The following is a 13799-nucleotide window of genomic DNA, read 5'->3' as shown; positions in this document are numbered from 1 at the left end:
GCGATAGAAACTCTTGGAATAGTCAAGTTCGCGGACACCACCTCTGCCGCACCCAACTTTCAACTTTGTTGTTTCTCTCCAATTGTTTCTCTCCAGGGGAGAGGGGAGGGAGAAAAAAAAAGCTGACTTTTGTCGCTTTACAGAATTTCTCCTCGCCACCAACAACAAGAAAAACTATTTTACACACTAGTGACCCGCAAAACAAGGTTTACATAGGAGTGACCCACCTTTGACGCTCGAATTTTCCAGAAAAAAGGCTACGATCTAGCTTCGCACCTAAATATAGAACTTAAAATATAAAGGTCTTTTAGAGGAAAAATTAAAGGCGTTTACAATTACCTGTAACGCCGAATTAGAGCGCAGCTCTTGAGGAGGAGGAGGGGAAGTTACGGAGACGAGGGTATGCCCCTTTTCATCCGTACCCTCCCCTCCTACTCTCATGCTCGCCTCCCATTTAGGAAAAAATTTGCTCGCTAAATATAGCGGCGAAAATTATCCGCTAAATTTAGCGGAGAGTTTTCCCCTCTAAATTTAGCGGGGAAATTTTCCCGCTAAATTTAGTGAGGAAATTTTCCCGCTAGATTTTCCGGAAAAAATTCCCCACTAAATTTAGCAGAACTTCTTCTGAGCTAAATTTAGCGGAATATTTGCCCCGTTAAATTTAGCCGAAAAATTTCTTCGTTAAATTTAGCTGAAAAAATTCCCCGCTAAATTTAGTGGAAAATTTTCCCCGCCAAATTTTGCAGAAAAAATTTTTCCCACTAAATTTAGCTTAAAATTTTCTCCGTTAAATTTAGTGGAAAACTTTCCCCACTAAATTTAGCGGTAAAAATTTTAAGCTAAATTTAGCAGGGAAACTTCCCCCTTAAAGGGGCCCTGCAATGACTTTTTTGCTGGTTTCTAATTTGCACCAAACCGGAGCGCACTGAACGTAGCAACTTAGTGAAACTTTTCTTTTCTCGAAATTCCCTTTACTTTAGAAGTTATAGGCAAACTAAAATTACAAAAACAAGCAAAAAATAACCTCCCTCATGACGTCCTTGGTTGCTTGAGAGTGGCCGTGAACTAGAGGAGGGGTAGTGAGCTTATTGAGCGCTCACGGCTGCCGCACTCCGTGTCGACGGCGCGAGAGGGCGCCACTAACGCATGTTCTGGATAGGCTGTATGCAGCGGGCAGCCAGAGCGGCTCTCATTGCATTGGCTGCGCGATTAAATACCAATTCGGCATGACACTTCATTGGCCACAAACGACAGCAAACATGGTGTAAAGATCAGTTCAGAATGGGAGCCACTTTGCGCTGCTATACCGCGAAACGGCCAAACCGCAAGACAAAGCTTCTCGCCGAAGGCCTTCGGAACACTCGGATCCGGTCGGATCCTACTGTCCATACGACCGCAGCGCCGCCGCGTACATCCGGGTCCTTTCCGTGTCGGCGCCTTATTCCACTACACCTTTCTAATATGCGCCGCCTTTTCCACCGCTTGGCGGCGGGTATGTCGACGGGTCATTTCTTGTTTCCATACTTAATGAACTGCATTCGTTTCTTTTCATATCTAAAATACTGAACAAAAACTAATTTTATAAATAATTGAAACGGTTCGCGCCACTTATATTTTGTATTTCGACTAAAAAGAAGCTTTTAGCGGCTCTGACCAGTAGTAAGCCCTGGACCAAAGACGTCACATTTTGCGCGCTTTCGGTACCGCGGGTCGCCCTCGTCGGTGGAGGAGGTTTCCGCGTCGTCCGGTTAAAATATGAGGCACTGATATTTAGTTACTCTCTCTGTGCCCGCCGTCTTGCCCGAACCCCAAGAGACGTGGAAACCGCAAAAAAGGTGGACGCTTAAATATGATTGCAGGGCCCCTTTAAATTAGCGGGGAAATTTTTTTCGCAAAATTTAGCGGGGAAAATTTTCCACTAAATATGACGGGGAGTTTTTTCGGCTAAATTTAGCGAAGAAATTTTTTCGGCTAAGTCTAACGGGGAAAATATTCCGCTAAGTTTAGCGGAGAAAAAGTTCTGCTAAATTTAGCGGGGAAATTTACCCATAATGCAACGCGCAGTGACGTCATCTATGACGTCAGTGGTGACCCTCGTGACGTCATCATGGAAAACATCCCATAATGCACTGCACGGTTACACCGATGGTGACGGCGACGCCGCTCAAGCCGGAAACGGGTGCCTAAGAGTTAGCTCTAAAAAATTAGACGTTTACAACTCCCTGTAACACCGAACTAGGGCGCAGCTCTTGAGAAGGAGGAGGGAAGGGTATACACCTCCTCCCTCTTCCTCACCTCGTCATCCTCTGCTACTCCTACACTTCCTTCCCCTCCCCCCTCCACCTCAGCTCCTCCTCCTCCTTCACCTCCTCCTCTTACCGCGCGGACGTCCCAAAATGCACCGCAGTGACGTTTCGGCACCATGCCGAAACGTCGCCCTCGTGACGTCACCGGTGACCCTCGTTACGTCACAAATGACGTCACGAGGGTGACTGGTGTCGTCACGACGGTCCCGTGCGTTGAATTATGGGACGTTTGCCATAACGCACCACGCGGTCACGCCGACAGTGACGCCAATGGTGACGCCGACGCCGCTCAAGCCGGAAACGGGCGCCTAAGAGCTGCGCTCTAAAAAAACATCTAAAAAGTTAGTTTTTTGTGCGTAATGTATCTGAGTCTGGCGAAGCTCCCAAATACGGGACCTGTGAGTATCGTCTTTGGTCTCTTAGAAGTTAAAAGCTCGACTAATAAAAGTATGACGCAAAAGCGGTTTTCAATTCTGCCCTAGTAAAGAATTTACTCAAAAATGAGCGCTGAAATTTCGTTTCCCTACCCCTTTAAAGGGATACTTCAACGAAATTTTAAATATTCCCGTTCTGTTCAAAAATAGGTTGAATATGATCCACAATATCCGTAAATGACAATCACACGTTTGTATTTTGAGCCTGGTGGCTGTATTTTTCGTTATAAACGGCCCACTCTGGCAAGCGCTCGGGGAAGGCCCAGCGGAGACCATGTGACATCCGACGCAATCGTGACGTAGGTCGTCTCAGGACGAGCAAAGCTACAGCGAAGCTGACGTCGAGGATGGCCTTGTCGTTCCAGCCACCGAAGCGGCTGCTTCTGTACAAATTTTGAGTGACGGGATAATCTTCTGTAATCTTGTAGGGGGACAATAGCGACTTCTGCGACACACAAAAGGCATTCTCGGGAAGAGGGGAGTTCCTCCTTCCCCTCTTCTCTCGTCGTGGCCGGAGGCGAGAGAACCTCCGTCACTAGCTGTCAAGGTTCCTAGACGGGCATTACAAGCGAGGCGTTAGCGACATCCACCAGGTGCTCTTTGCTAATCGTTTAATTCGTTTTAAGATTCCTTTTCGTGACTTTTTTAACAAGATATTGGTATGTTCGATGTGATGCTGCTCCTTTGAACACATATAGACCAAAAAATGAGTGCCGAAATTTCGTTGTAGTATCCCTTTAAAGAGGTAGGGAAACGAAATTCCAGCGCTCATTTCTAGCTTGAATGTGTTGCATGTTGCACCCTAACCTCAAAACCAGCCTTCCGTTGAAAGGCACAAGAAAACTAATCTTAAAGCTAAATAAACAATCTTTCAATGTGCACCTGGTGGATGCATGCGGAGCCTATTTGGGAGGTAATCTAGCAACGTTGGGGAACTTGCTACGTAGTCGTGACGTAAAAGATTTCTTCGGAGCAGCGCCGCTCTTTGGAATTTCAGCATTTTCCTTCTTAGCTTTCCTCCTAGCTCAACTCACAAATCGCGCATTGTACCAAACGGTCCAAGAAGACGGAAAGGAAGCACTCCCCTCTTTCTCGGACCCTCGTTCGTGCAACCGGACACAGCCATTCTCCCCCTAGAAGATTAGCCTTCGCTCGAAACTCGAACAAAAGTTGCTTTCCCCACCTTGTTTAAGCTGACAGTATTGTGGAAGCTACGTGCTCCTCGGGCCAGTCACACGCTCGTCACCCCACGGGCACTTCAAACGGCTCGGTTGTAACGCAATGACGCTATTGACATCACCACAACACTGACAACGCCAGCAAGGGCAAGCCTTGCTACGTCACGAATGCGGGGAATCTTTTCTTTCTGTTTTTGTTTGCGCCGGATATCCCATGACGCATCGCACTCTCCGTTCGCTCCTCTTCGAGCGCTTTCTCGAGTGCACCGTTTGGAACGAAAAATATAGCCAGCCGTTCAAAATACAAACGTGCGATTATCATTTACGGGTATTATCCGTCATGCTTGACTCATTTCCGAACGAAATTTGAATATTTAAATTTCTGTTTCCCTGCCCCTTTGGATACTTTGACGAAATTTAAAACACACCCGTCGTGTTTAGAAATAGGCTGAATATATGATCCACAATATCCGTAAAGGTCAATCATACTTTTGCGTTTTCAGCCAGACGGCTGTATTTTTGTTATAAACGGCCCACTCTGGCTAGCGCTCGGAGAGCAGCCAGCAGAGAGCATGTGAAATACGGCGCAATTGTGACGTAGATTGTCTCACAGGACGAGCAAAGCTGCGGCAAGGCTGACTTCGACGGGATGTTCTAGCCGTTCCAGCCACCGAAGCGGCCGAAGCACGCCAGCAATCGGGCTACCGCAACTAACCCCAAAGCTGCTTTTGTATGATTTCTGAGTGACGGGTTAATATTCTATAATCTTGTAGAGGGACAATAGCGACGTTCTGGACACACAAAAGAAAATTCCGCTGATTTGTCTTGTGGTGGCCAGAAAGCTGGCGGAATGACGTCAGGTTCAAGGTATGCATAGTTTATGGTGCACCGTGCATTCACGGGGGCGCTCATCAAACCAGGTACCGTGAGGCGGCTATGCAGTTGCCTCGCCTCAGACACGATCAAGTGGTCGTGTTGCCGCGGGGTCGATCGGGATCTCGAATTCGGTTCCCGACGTGCCGCCTTCTTTCCTAGCCGCTGGATGGCGCTGCAGGCGCCCCATGGCGGGCGGGGAGAAATCTCCTTGCCCATCGATCGACCAGGGCACCAGGGGGCGAAGAGGCAGAGCCTCTTAGGACTCCGGGCGGGCTCAAGATAGGCAAGTGCAAGCAACTGCTCTCGGGCAATAGCGGGACACGAGGCCTGCGAACCCTCTTTGTGTTTAGCCTTGGCTTAACGTGCGTTTGTAAATATTTGTGTAATGTCGCGTGTATTTGTACCAATAAACGGGGAGCGAAATCCCGCTCCCGTGAAAGAACCAGACTGGGCTCGGGTTGTTGACGGACCACGTGGGAAATGGCGAATCGGCGGCAACACGCGATTTCCCACAAGTTCTAAGTGAGACAGGCATCGTCACTACCTGCCAAGGTTCCTAGACGTGCATTACAAACAAAGCTTTAGCAACATCCACCAGGTGTTTTTTTGCTAGTAATTTAATTGACCTTAAAATTCTTTTTTGTGTTTTTTTCTTTTAAGAGGAGATTGGTGTGTCTTATGTGATATTGATCCCTTGAACACGAATATATCAGGAAATAAGCGCAGAAACTTCGTTGTAGTATCCCTTGAACGGGCGACAACTTGCGTCATCGACTTGCTCCGCGGCACCAGCAGTCAATTCTCGTTTCACCCTAATTTTCCTCTGCGAGAAGAATGGCAATTTTTGCCCTTTGAGGCGACGCAAGCAAGAACAAGCTGTGGGCACGCCGTTTTACAGTGATGCTGCGTCTCGGCCTCGAGGTATCGGGGTTACACAAATGTTCCCTACAATGGACCTTTCTTGAGTAACCAGCGCCGTCTGGGGAGTGGTCTGCGAACTACAAATGAGGGACAGCCCAACTTGCCTCCGCCCGTCAGAACACATTGGCATCGTGTTGTTGTATTGGTTTGCAGTGCTTTTTATACCCCATACTATCGATACTAAAAAAACAAAGTGTCAAAATAGACTAAATACGCGCGAAGACAGATGCTGACAATGTTGGTCGTGCTGGACGGTGGCCCACGAAAATGGCGACAGCGGGAAGGTATAGTCCTAGGGAGGGAGCGTACGCATGCGCGGTAGCTTACTGGAAAAATGTCCATTCTCTCATATATAGTGGGACGACCGCGTTCCTTTCCGAGAAGACTGCTTTGCGCATAATGACGTAGCGCTCTTTTGAAGAGGAGCAGGAGAGGTAACGCATCTCCCCACGGGCTCCGCGGAGCTCCCGTCACTTCCGCTTTCGTCCGTCGACCGACAATAGTTTGAGGTTTTACCGCTGTTTGAAGAGAACGCGCATGTGCAGGACTCTTATGAGAAAAACGGCCCATTCAAAGTATTAAAACCGTTTTTTTTACAACATGTTTGCAATTTTGATAGATGTATTGAAAAGGTGACACTTCGAACTTCAAAATTTTCGTACAAACTGCACTTTGTCGCAAATAGAAGAAACAAAAGTTACGAGAGTTGCTTGTTTGAACTGTCTGGATGCTCGCTGGGGAATCGGAGCATCGAGTTATCCTTTAAGACAGTACTAATCGCAGCTGTGAACGAGAAACAAATGACACCTGCCTTGTTCACACCTGTGGCCGACAAATCCAGCGGGACACCGACAAGATCCCGTCCCAGGGTCGCAACTGTGGCCGTTGCATACGCAAGGTTGGGAACAGTTCCTGCCGTACCAGCCTCTCTCGCACACTGCAACGACGACGACAAAAGTGAACGCATCTTAATTCAGCAGATTAGGTCGGGCGACACAAAATGCTAGGCGTTTATTCATTAGCTTTTAGAGCGCAGCTCTTAAGGGCCCGTTTCCGGCTTGAGCGGCGTCGGCGTCGCCGTCGCCGTCGGCGTAACCGCGCGGTGCATTATGGGTAAATTTCCCCGCTAAATCTAGCGGAAAAATTCCCCGCTAAATCTAGCGGAAAAATTTCCCCGCTAAATTTAGCGGAAAAATTTCCCCGCTAAATCTAGCGGAAATATTTCCCCGCTAAATCTAGCGGAAATATTTCCCCGCTAAATCTAGCGGAAAAATTTCACCGCTAAATCTAGCGGAAAAAATTCCCCACTAAACCTAGCGGAACCTAGCGGGGGGGGGGGGGGGGGAGGTCACATGACCCCCCCCCCCCCCCGCCCCGAGAACAGGTAACCCTCAGTACCCTTCCCTCCTCCTCCTCAAGAGCTGCGCTCCAATTCGGTGTTACAGGGAGTTGTAAACGGCTTTCATTTTTTTTTGTTTTTAATTCGCGGTTACGAAGACTGCGTACGACTGTCACATGGTTGATCAGCATAGGTGACTTTACGTTATTTTGTCACGTGAAACCGTAACGCCACGGTGTCACGTGACATGACCACGCCATGTAGATGACATCGCGTGATCACAGTCCTTTAAATTCTGCGAGCGATACCTCGCTTATCGAGTAGAGCATTTTCATTACGCTAAATTTGTTTGTACGACACGTTTACATAGAGGTATAGAAGGACGTAGAAGCTTTCTCTAGTCACATCTTTTCGGCCGTTTCAGATCATAAAGGCATAAAGGCAGTTTTGTACATATTACAAAAAAAAATGTAATTAGAATTATTTGGGGATAAACAATTTTGTCATATATTTGGTTCATCGAAACTAAAAGTAAACAAATGTTTATGTTGAAAAGAGCTGTCCCTGTTCTGAACAGTCATATCCTATTTTAAATGTGTACTCTCAATAAAATCAGCACCTGTAGCTGGACAAGGTTCATTGGTAAATTTTGTTGTTTACGAAAATATGTTTTTTCTCAATGGAATATAAAAACTTGCAAAAATAATCAATTTTAGGAATGGAAGCGATCTCATATGTCCCCGAGTGTAACCCTTATAAGTTACATTATATAATTACCGCAAAACAAAATTAATAAAACACTTCAAAATTACTCGCAGAATTAATTATTTCATTTTTTTTAATTGTTACGCGTGCGAATGATACAAATAATAAAAATCTGGATGTTCATTTTCTTCGAAAAAAGTTTATTATATATACAGCGAACCATAAAAATCGGCGACTGACTATACTAGAAAGCAGAAACTTATCATTTGTGTAGTAAAATTGTCACAGTATTAAAAATCTTAATTAGAAACTCATTATGTATAAAAATAAAAGAAAAATTAAAATATCTAGGACGATATAACAATGGCACAGAGGAAAAAAAAAACCGTTGGATATCGCCTTCTATGTGTTCAAAAAACCCTCACGTAATTCCCTGCAAAAAACTTTTTTTCCAAAAAGAAAAACTAAAACTAAGGGCAACAAAATTAGCGCAAACTGACTAGAATACCGGCATGCTTTGCATGGAACTTGTAGCAATTAAAGGGGCGGTGCAACGATTTTATGATTAAAACAGTTTGCATCTCGTCATTTTTACGTTGTTTATCGTGTCCCAGAGGATAGAGAAAACACTTCCTTTTTTAAAAATGTCGCGATTCCGCTGCATAATCGCAAAGCAAAAGTCGAGCTTTTCCCCCCACCTGCAGCCCCAAGTGGCAGCCGAAGGAACTACGGCGGAAAGATTACGTGACCTCGCTCGGCTCTAAGCTGCAGCATAGCGCCCGCCAGGGATGGGCAAAATACATGCATATATGTATCGAAATACAAATACAAAATACTTCGTCAAAAATGTATTTAATTACAAATCTAATTACATTTTCAAAAAAGCATTTAAATACAAGATGCAAATAAACCAAATGTATTTGGTCTCCTCCAAATACTTTACCAAATACATTCCTCAAAACTTATGTTAGCGACTTCAGGGCACCTACAATGGGTTTCTGGGTATCTCATTTTAATTTTGCATCGCACGCTCGGGAGTTAGTGTGTAAGGCTCTAGTAACGTAATAGAAATATTGTAAAAAAAAAATGTAATCAGCTTGGACGTAATAGGTGAAAAAAGTACAGAGCTTCAAGCAGCTTTTTTTTGTCGATTACATTTTGGTATAGACCAACAAAGAACCGAGACGACCAAGACGCGCAGCACTAGCTAGAGAATTTTTTATTGTTGCAACTCGCACGAGTTACAAAAATCTGGACGACCTGCGCATCTAGAATGTTCCAGGCAAAAATATGGATGGAAATCAGGCTGGAAAGCATCACAAGTTGTCACAGGCACTTATTTAGCCAGTCTGCCTGTGAACGTCGATTTCGTCACTATTCTTGCCCTGGACTAGCACCGTAATCAGAAAATCACTAAACGCTTGTGCTTGATTGAGAGACACTGCATTCGGTGCAGAACGTAGTTTTCTTCCTGCTCTCGACAGTGCCTTTAAAATAAAACCGGAGGAGAAAAGAAAAAAAGCCCCATGGCCGAATAAAGGATGGAGACTATATCTTACAACCACATGTATAAAAACAAGATGTATTTTCGCCCTCAAAATTGTATTTAATTACGATTGTATTTGAAATACCCACATTTTAGTATTTAAATACACACGTCAGATACATTACCCAATTTGTAATTAAATACAAAGGCAAAATACACAAAGTATTTGAAATACGTATTTCAAATACTTGTATTTGAAATACTGCCCATCCCTGGCGCCCGCTAATGTACGCAGAGAGAGGGAGGGGAAGCGTCCTCCGAGATAGCACACGGGAAGCTACACGGCACTCCGAATGACGTCACTGGGAGTGCGACCAGGTGTGACCCTGAGGACTGGGAGTGAGTTGAGGGGTGCCCGAAATGCCAATCTTTATCTTTTTTTTACACAACAACTAGGACACGCAGGCGAAATCGGTTTTCTGTTCTTTACTTCATAAGTGTCAGGGGGCAACTTCCAGAAATCTTTGACCGAAGTCCAAAAATCGTTGCACCGCCCCTTTAAATACAGATTCGAAAATTATCCAGCTTATTTTGGCTGGTCGGAAACTTCTTTGCATTGGAAACTTGCTTTTCATCCATGCTGCGCTTCCGCATGAAGTGTTGCCCCCGACAAGCTGAGAACAGCAGGGTGGAGCTTCAGTTATTCAAAGTTCCCGCCTTCGACAATGCTTCGGTGTCTCCTCGAGCGAGCGCGAGCGCCGAAGCACAGGAGAAGGCAAGGAGCGCGTGTTGAGGCGCCCGAAAGACATAACCCAACATGGCGTAACGTTTGTTTCTCGAGACGTCTCATAAAGTAACGTGACGTTTGTGGCATGTGACCGTTACGCGATGTAAAGTGATGTTACATGACGTCACGTAAGGTCACGCCGCCGCCGCGACTCCCGCGGCGTCACGTTCCACCCTGCGATGTCTGCGGACGCAGGGACAGGTCAATTTCTGGGAGTAGGGGTTTCCGTGATGCGTGGTGTGTTTTTAAGCATTTACAAACTGTTTCTAAAGAAAAAGCTGCGAAAGCTACACCAATACGGTCTGCGCAGGTGAGTTATACGGACGGGAGGACATAGTATAGGAGGCTCTTTGTCACGATCAGTCGGTTCATAACCTAAAATTCCTTAACCAACTTGCTAATTAGCGAAGATAAATACATGGTTGCAATGAACTTTTTCCGAGGAGCGTTCTGCGCTTGCGCGAGCGCCCGATGCCAAGCGGCGGAAGTCGGCACGAAAAATCGAGGAAATTCGGAAGGAGGCTGTGGATCTGCGAGTAGAACACGTAATTGCAGCATGTATATAACTGTGTTACACAAGAAAAGAAAGTGGACGGAAAGAAAACACGACGTTTGGGTGGACGTCACGGATGCCCCTCAAGCTTAACGTTTTTGTCGCAGAATGCGCATGTCGGGGAGAAATCCCGGGGATTTCTCCCCGGCACGCGCGCATCACGAGACAAAAACGCGAGGCTTTTGCACATCGCAAAGCGTGACGTTTTCGTCGCGGAATGCGCGTGCCGTGGAGAAATCCCCGCAGCTCAGAAAGTGAAAAACTGGTAGCGTAGCTCCCATTATCGATTGGTAGCGCAGGTAGGTCACTTTCTCGATTTTTAGTTCATGCAGCCACCGCCTGATGTCATCGGTATGTGGAAAAGGTCCATTAGGAATCGACCCGAAGCGTCATTGAAAACCACAAAATGAGTCAATTTTAGAAAGTCTTCGGGCGTGCGGGAAGCGCGGTAGTGCGCTAAAGTTTGCACTCGCGCAATAGGCGCAAAGCTGGCGGGGCGAAAACGCTGATGATAAGAAAGAGAAAAAGCGCGCGGGCGCCTCGTTCGTCTGCTTCTTTTGCAGGGGTTGTGGTGATATGTCAGAATGCCGAACTCTGATTGGCTCTGACAGAAGGATAGGGGGTAGACCTCAAGGCAGCTTGCTTCGAAATCTACCCACTATCCTTCAATCAGCGCCAATCAGAGCTTGGCGTTCTGACGTCACCACAACCCGTGCAAAAGTAGCAGACGATACTTGCGCTACGCATAGCGCACCACCGCGTTCCCCACGCGCTAGTCTTTCTAAAATTGATTGACCTAGTGGTTTGCATGACGTTCAGAAGAATTTATAATTGGAAGAATGCGTTTATCTTCCCTAATTAAAGTGGGAATTTAAAAGCTTAAGGTAACTAACTTATTGTAGCTTGTGTCCCCCTGGCCGTAAAACTTAATTGCGCGGATTGCATTAGTGTCCATCGCGACTTTTTGAAAACAAGTCTTTAACTCTCCTACGTCACGCCGCGGTGGTGGCGCGCCGAACGCACTTCCGGTCTGGGGCGGTGGGCAGAAGTCGCCGTGCCAGACATGCATTCCTGTGTTCCTTTGGAAGAAACGAGACAAAAAACCTGCCTTCTCGTCAAAATGCTGCGACGGGGGCTTTACCAAGAGAGTCTGGAAAGGTTTGAAGATCAGTTTTCATGTGTTCTTGCACCCTCCGTTCGTCCGAGAACGTGGATAGTAGCCGTGAAAAGGGCAAACCAGACGCTGTCAAACTACGATTGCGTGTGCGGGCAACACTTTGTGGTCGCCAGATGTATTTGCTTTGTTCCACATAAACGAGAGAAAACCGCCAAGTTGTCCGGACCACCCACGGGTTCAGTGCGTCTTCAAATTCACACGGCCGCCTGATCGTTCGAACTTTCGTCTGCTTTTTCAAACTTGTCTGCTTTTTGTCGTCTGCTAGTTCAAACAAAAGCGGCCCATAGACCAAACGTTGACCCGGTAATTGCAATAAGAAGTAATTGCAGGCCTCAAAAGACTTAAGTAGGCTCGATGTAAACAGTAGATACAAGATGTTGATCATTGGTACCGGTGGCCATCACCGACTTGTTTCGCTTGGTTTGTTCCCGTTTCCGATTTTCAATATCGACGTCGATCATCGCCGCTACCTTCTACACTTTTGCAGCACGAGCGACGTCACGTCCGAAAATAGCTAGAAGAATCTCACCATGGTTTTGGCGTCCATTCTGCGGCGTTCACGCGAATGAATCGCCGCACGTCAAATTATTTACGGAAAGTTTAGCGGCGTAACGAGAACCGATAATTTCGCTCAGGCGATTAAAGTGGTTAGAAAGACATTGCGATGACGACGTAGAATCGACAATTCCAACCCGAAAAAGAGTATGCAGACTCACACAAATGCCGAAAACGTGACAATCGAATGGTTTGTTGACGCGGGACGCGGTGCTTCTTGCCCGTACTCCATTGCGCATGCGTTCGAACTGTCGTCTGCTCTTTCAAACTTGGCTGCTTTTTGTCGTCATCTCGTTCAAACGACAGCGGCCCGTAAACCAAACGTTGTGAAACCAAACGTTGTGAAAGAACTAAGTGCAGGCCTCAAAACAGTTTTGAAGGTTGGTTGGGGTAAGTATAGGGCTAAGTGTAAACAGATACAAGAAGATGTTGATCATTGTTACCAGTGGCCATCACCGACTTCTAATGCCCGATCCTACTTGCGGTTTTCAGTATCGACGTCCACCATCTCAGCTACGGTCCACGCTTTTGCAGTCCGAGCGAAGTCGCGACTGAAAATAGCGAGCAGAATCTCATCGTGGGAGCCAGGTTTTAGCGCCCATTCCGCGGCGTCCACGTGAAATGAATCGCCGCACGTCACATTATCCACGCAAAGTTTTGCCTCGATAGTTTTGCTGAAGCCGCACAAGTAGTCAGACATTGTTAGGAGGACGTAGAATCAACAATTCCAACGCGAAAAAGAGCACGGGGACTCCCACCAACGCCGACAACAACGCAATTCAATGGTTTGTTTATGGGCGACGGCGAACTTCTTGCCCACCATCCACCGCGCATGCGCGGCGCCGATGGCGTCCGCTAGGGGCGCTCCGGATTGTTTGTAAACATGAGTTGGTGTATAGCATTTCAAACCATAAAATTTGATATACGAGCCAGTGTTGCAGACAAATAAGTCAAACCATGTGGTTGTCTTTTCTTACCCTGTTCACAAGTAGTGCCCATAAAACCGTCGGGGCAACTGCAAGTTCCAGTCGCTTGATCGCAGATCCCACCGTTGGTACAGCGACATCGTTTACGGCAGTATTCGCCAAACCTTTCAGTGGGGCAAGCTGGAAATATTTGTGGAATTGAGTTTCATTAGGTGAAACATTTTTTAATAATATTAATATAATTACTCTATTTTTTTCTGCCCACAAACAACTTTACAGTTTATACTGTGGTGCACACAAAGCAAACTCAGACACAGGACTATATCAAACTAGAAAATACACGTTACAATAAAAATATAAACAATAGATAACTGAAACTGAAATGGCTACCCAAAACTCGCCTTACAAAAGGTAGTTCGAAGACATCCACCTTCGCACATGAAACGTAAACTGATAAGGACAAAGAAAAATGTCAGGATGGGCCGTATTAAATGATAACTGATATATCGATAAAGGAGACACAGAAAACATACAAGATGAGTAAAATGTTAGCATA

General features: G+C 46.2%; 1 protein-coding gene across 1 annotated transcript in view; it reads right to left on the bottom strand.

The window, feature by feature from the left end:
- LOC121048543 (multiple epidermal growth factor-like domains protein 6) overlaps positions 1–13799 on the bottom strand; it is a 241208-nt gene that overhangs the window by 36512 nt on the left and 190897 nt on the right. Inside the window, exons 21-22 of the mRNA XM_040504993.2 lie at positions 13295–13423; positions 6527–6652 (exon numbers count right to left, since the gene is read on the bottom strand). Of these exons, the coding sequence (XP_040360927.2) occupies positions 6527–6652; positions 13295–13423 (255 nt within the window). The remainder of the gene's footprint in view (positions 1–6526; positions 6653–13294; positions 13424–13799) is intronic.

The sequence above is a fragment of the Ixodes scapularis genome, unplaced genomic scaffold (assembly GCF_016920785.2).
Source record: "Ixodes scapularis isolate PalLabHiFi unplaced genomic scaffold, ASM1692078v2 PGA_scaffold1__304_contigs__length_218370807, whole genome shotgun sequence".
NCBI lineage: Eukaryota > Metazoa > Arthropoda > Arachnida > Ixodida > Ixodidae > Ixodes > Ixodes scapularis.
The sequence above is the reverse complement of the archived record's forward strand: the minus strand, read 5'-3'. Positions and strand labels throughout refer to the sequence as shown.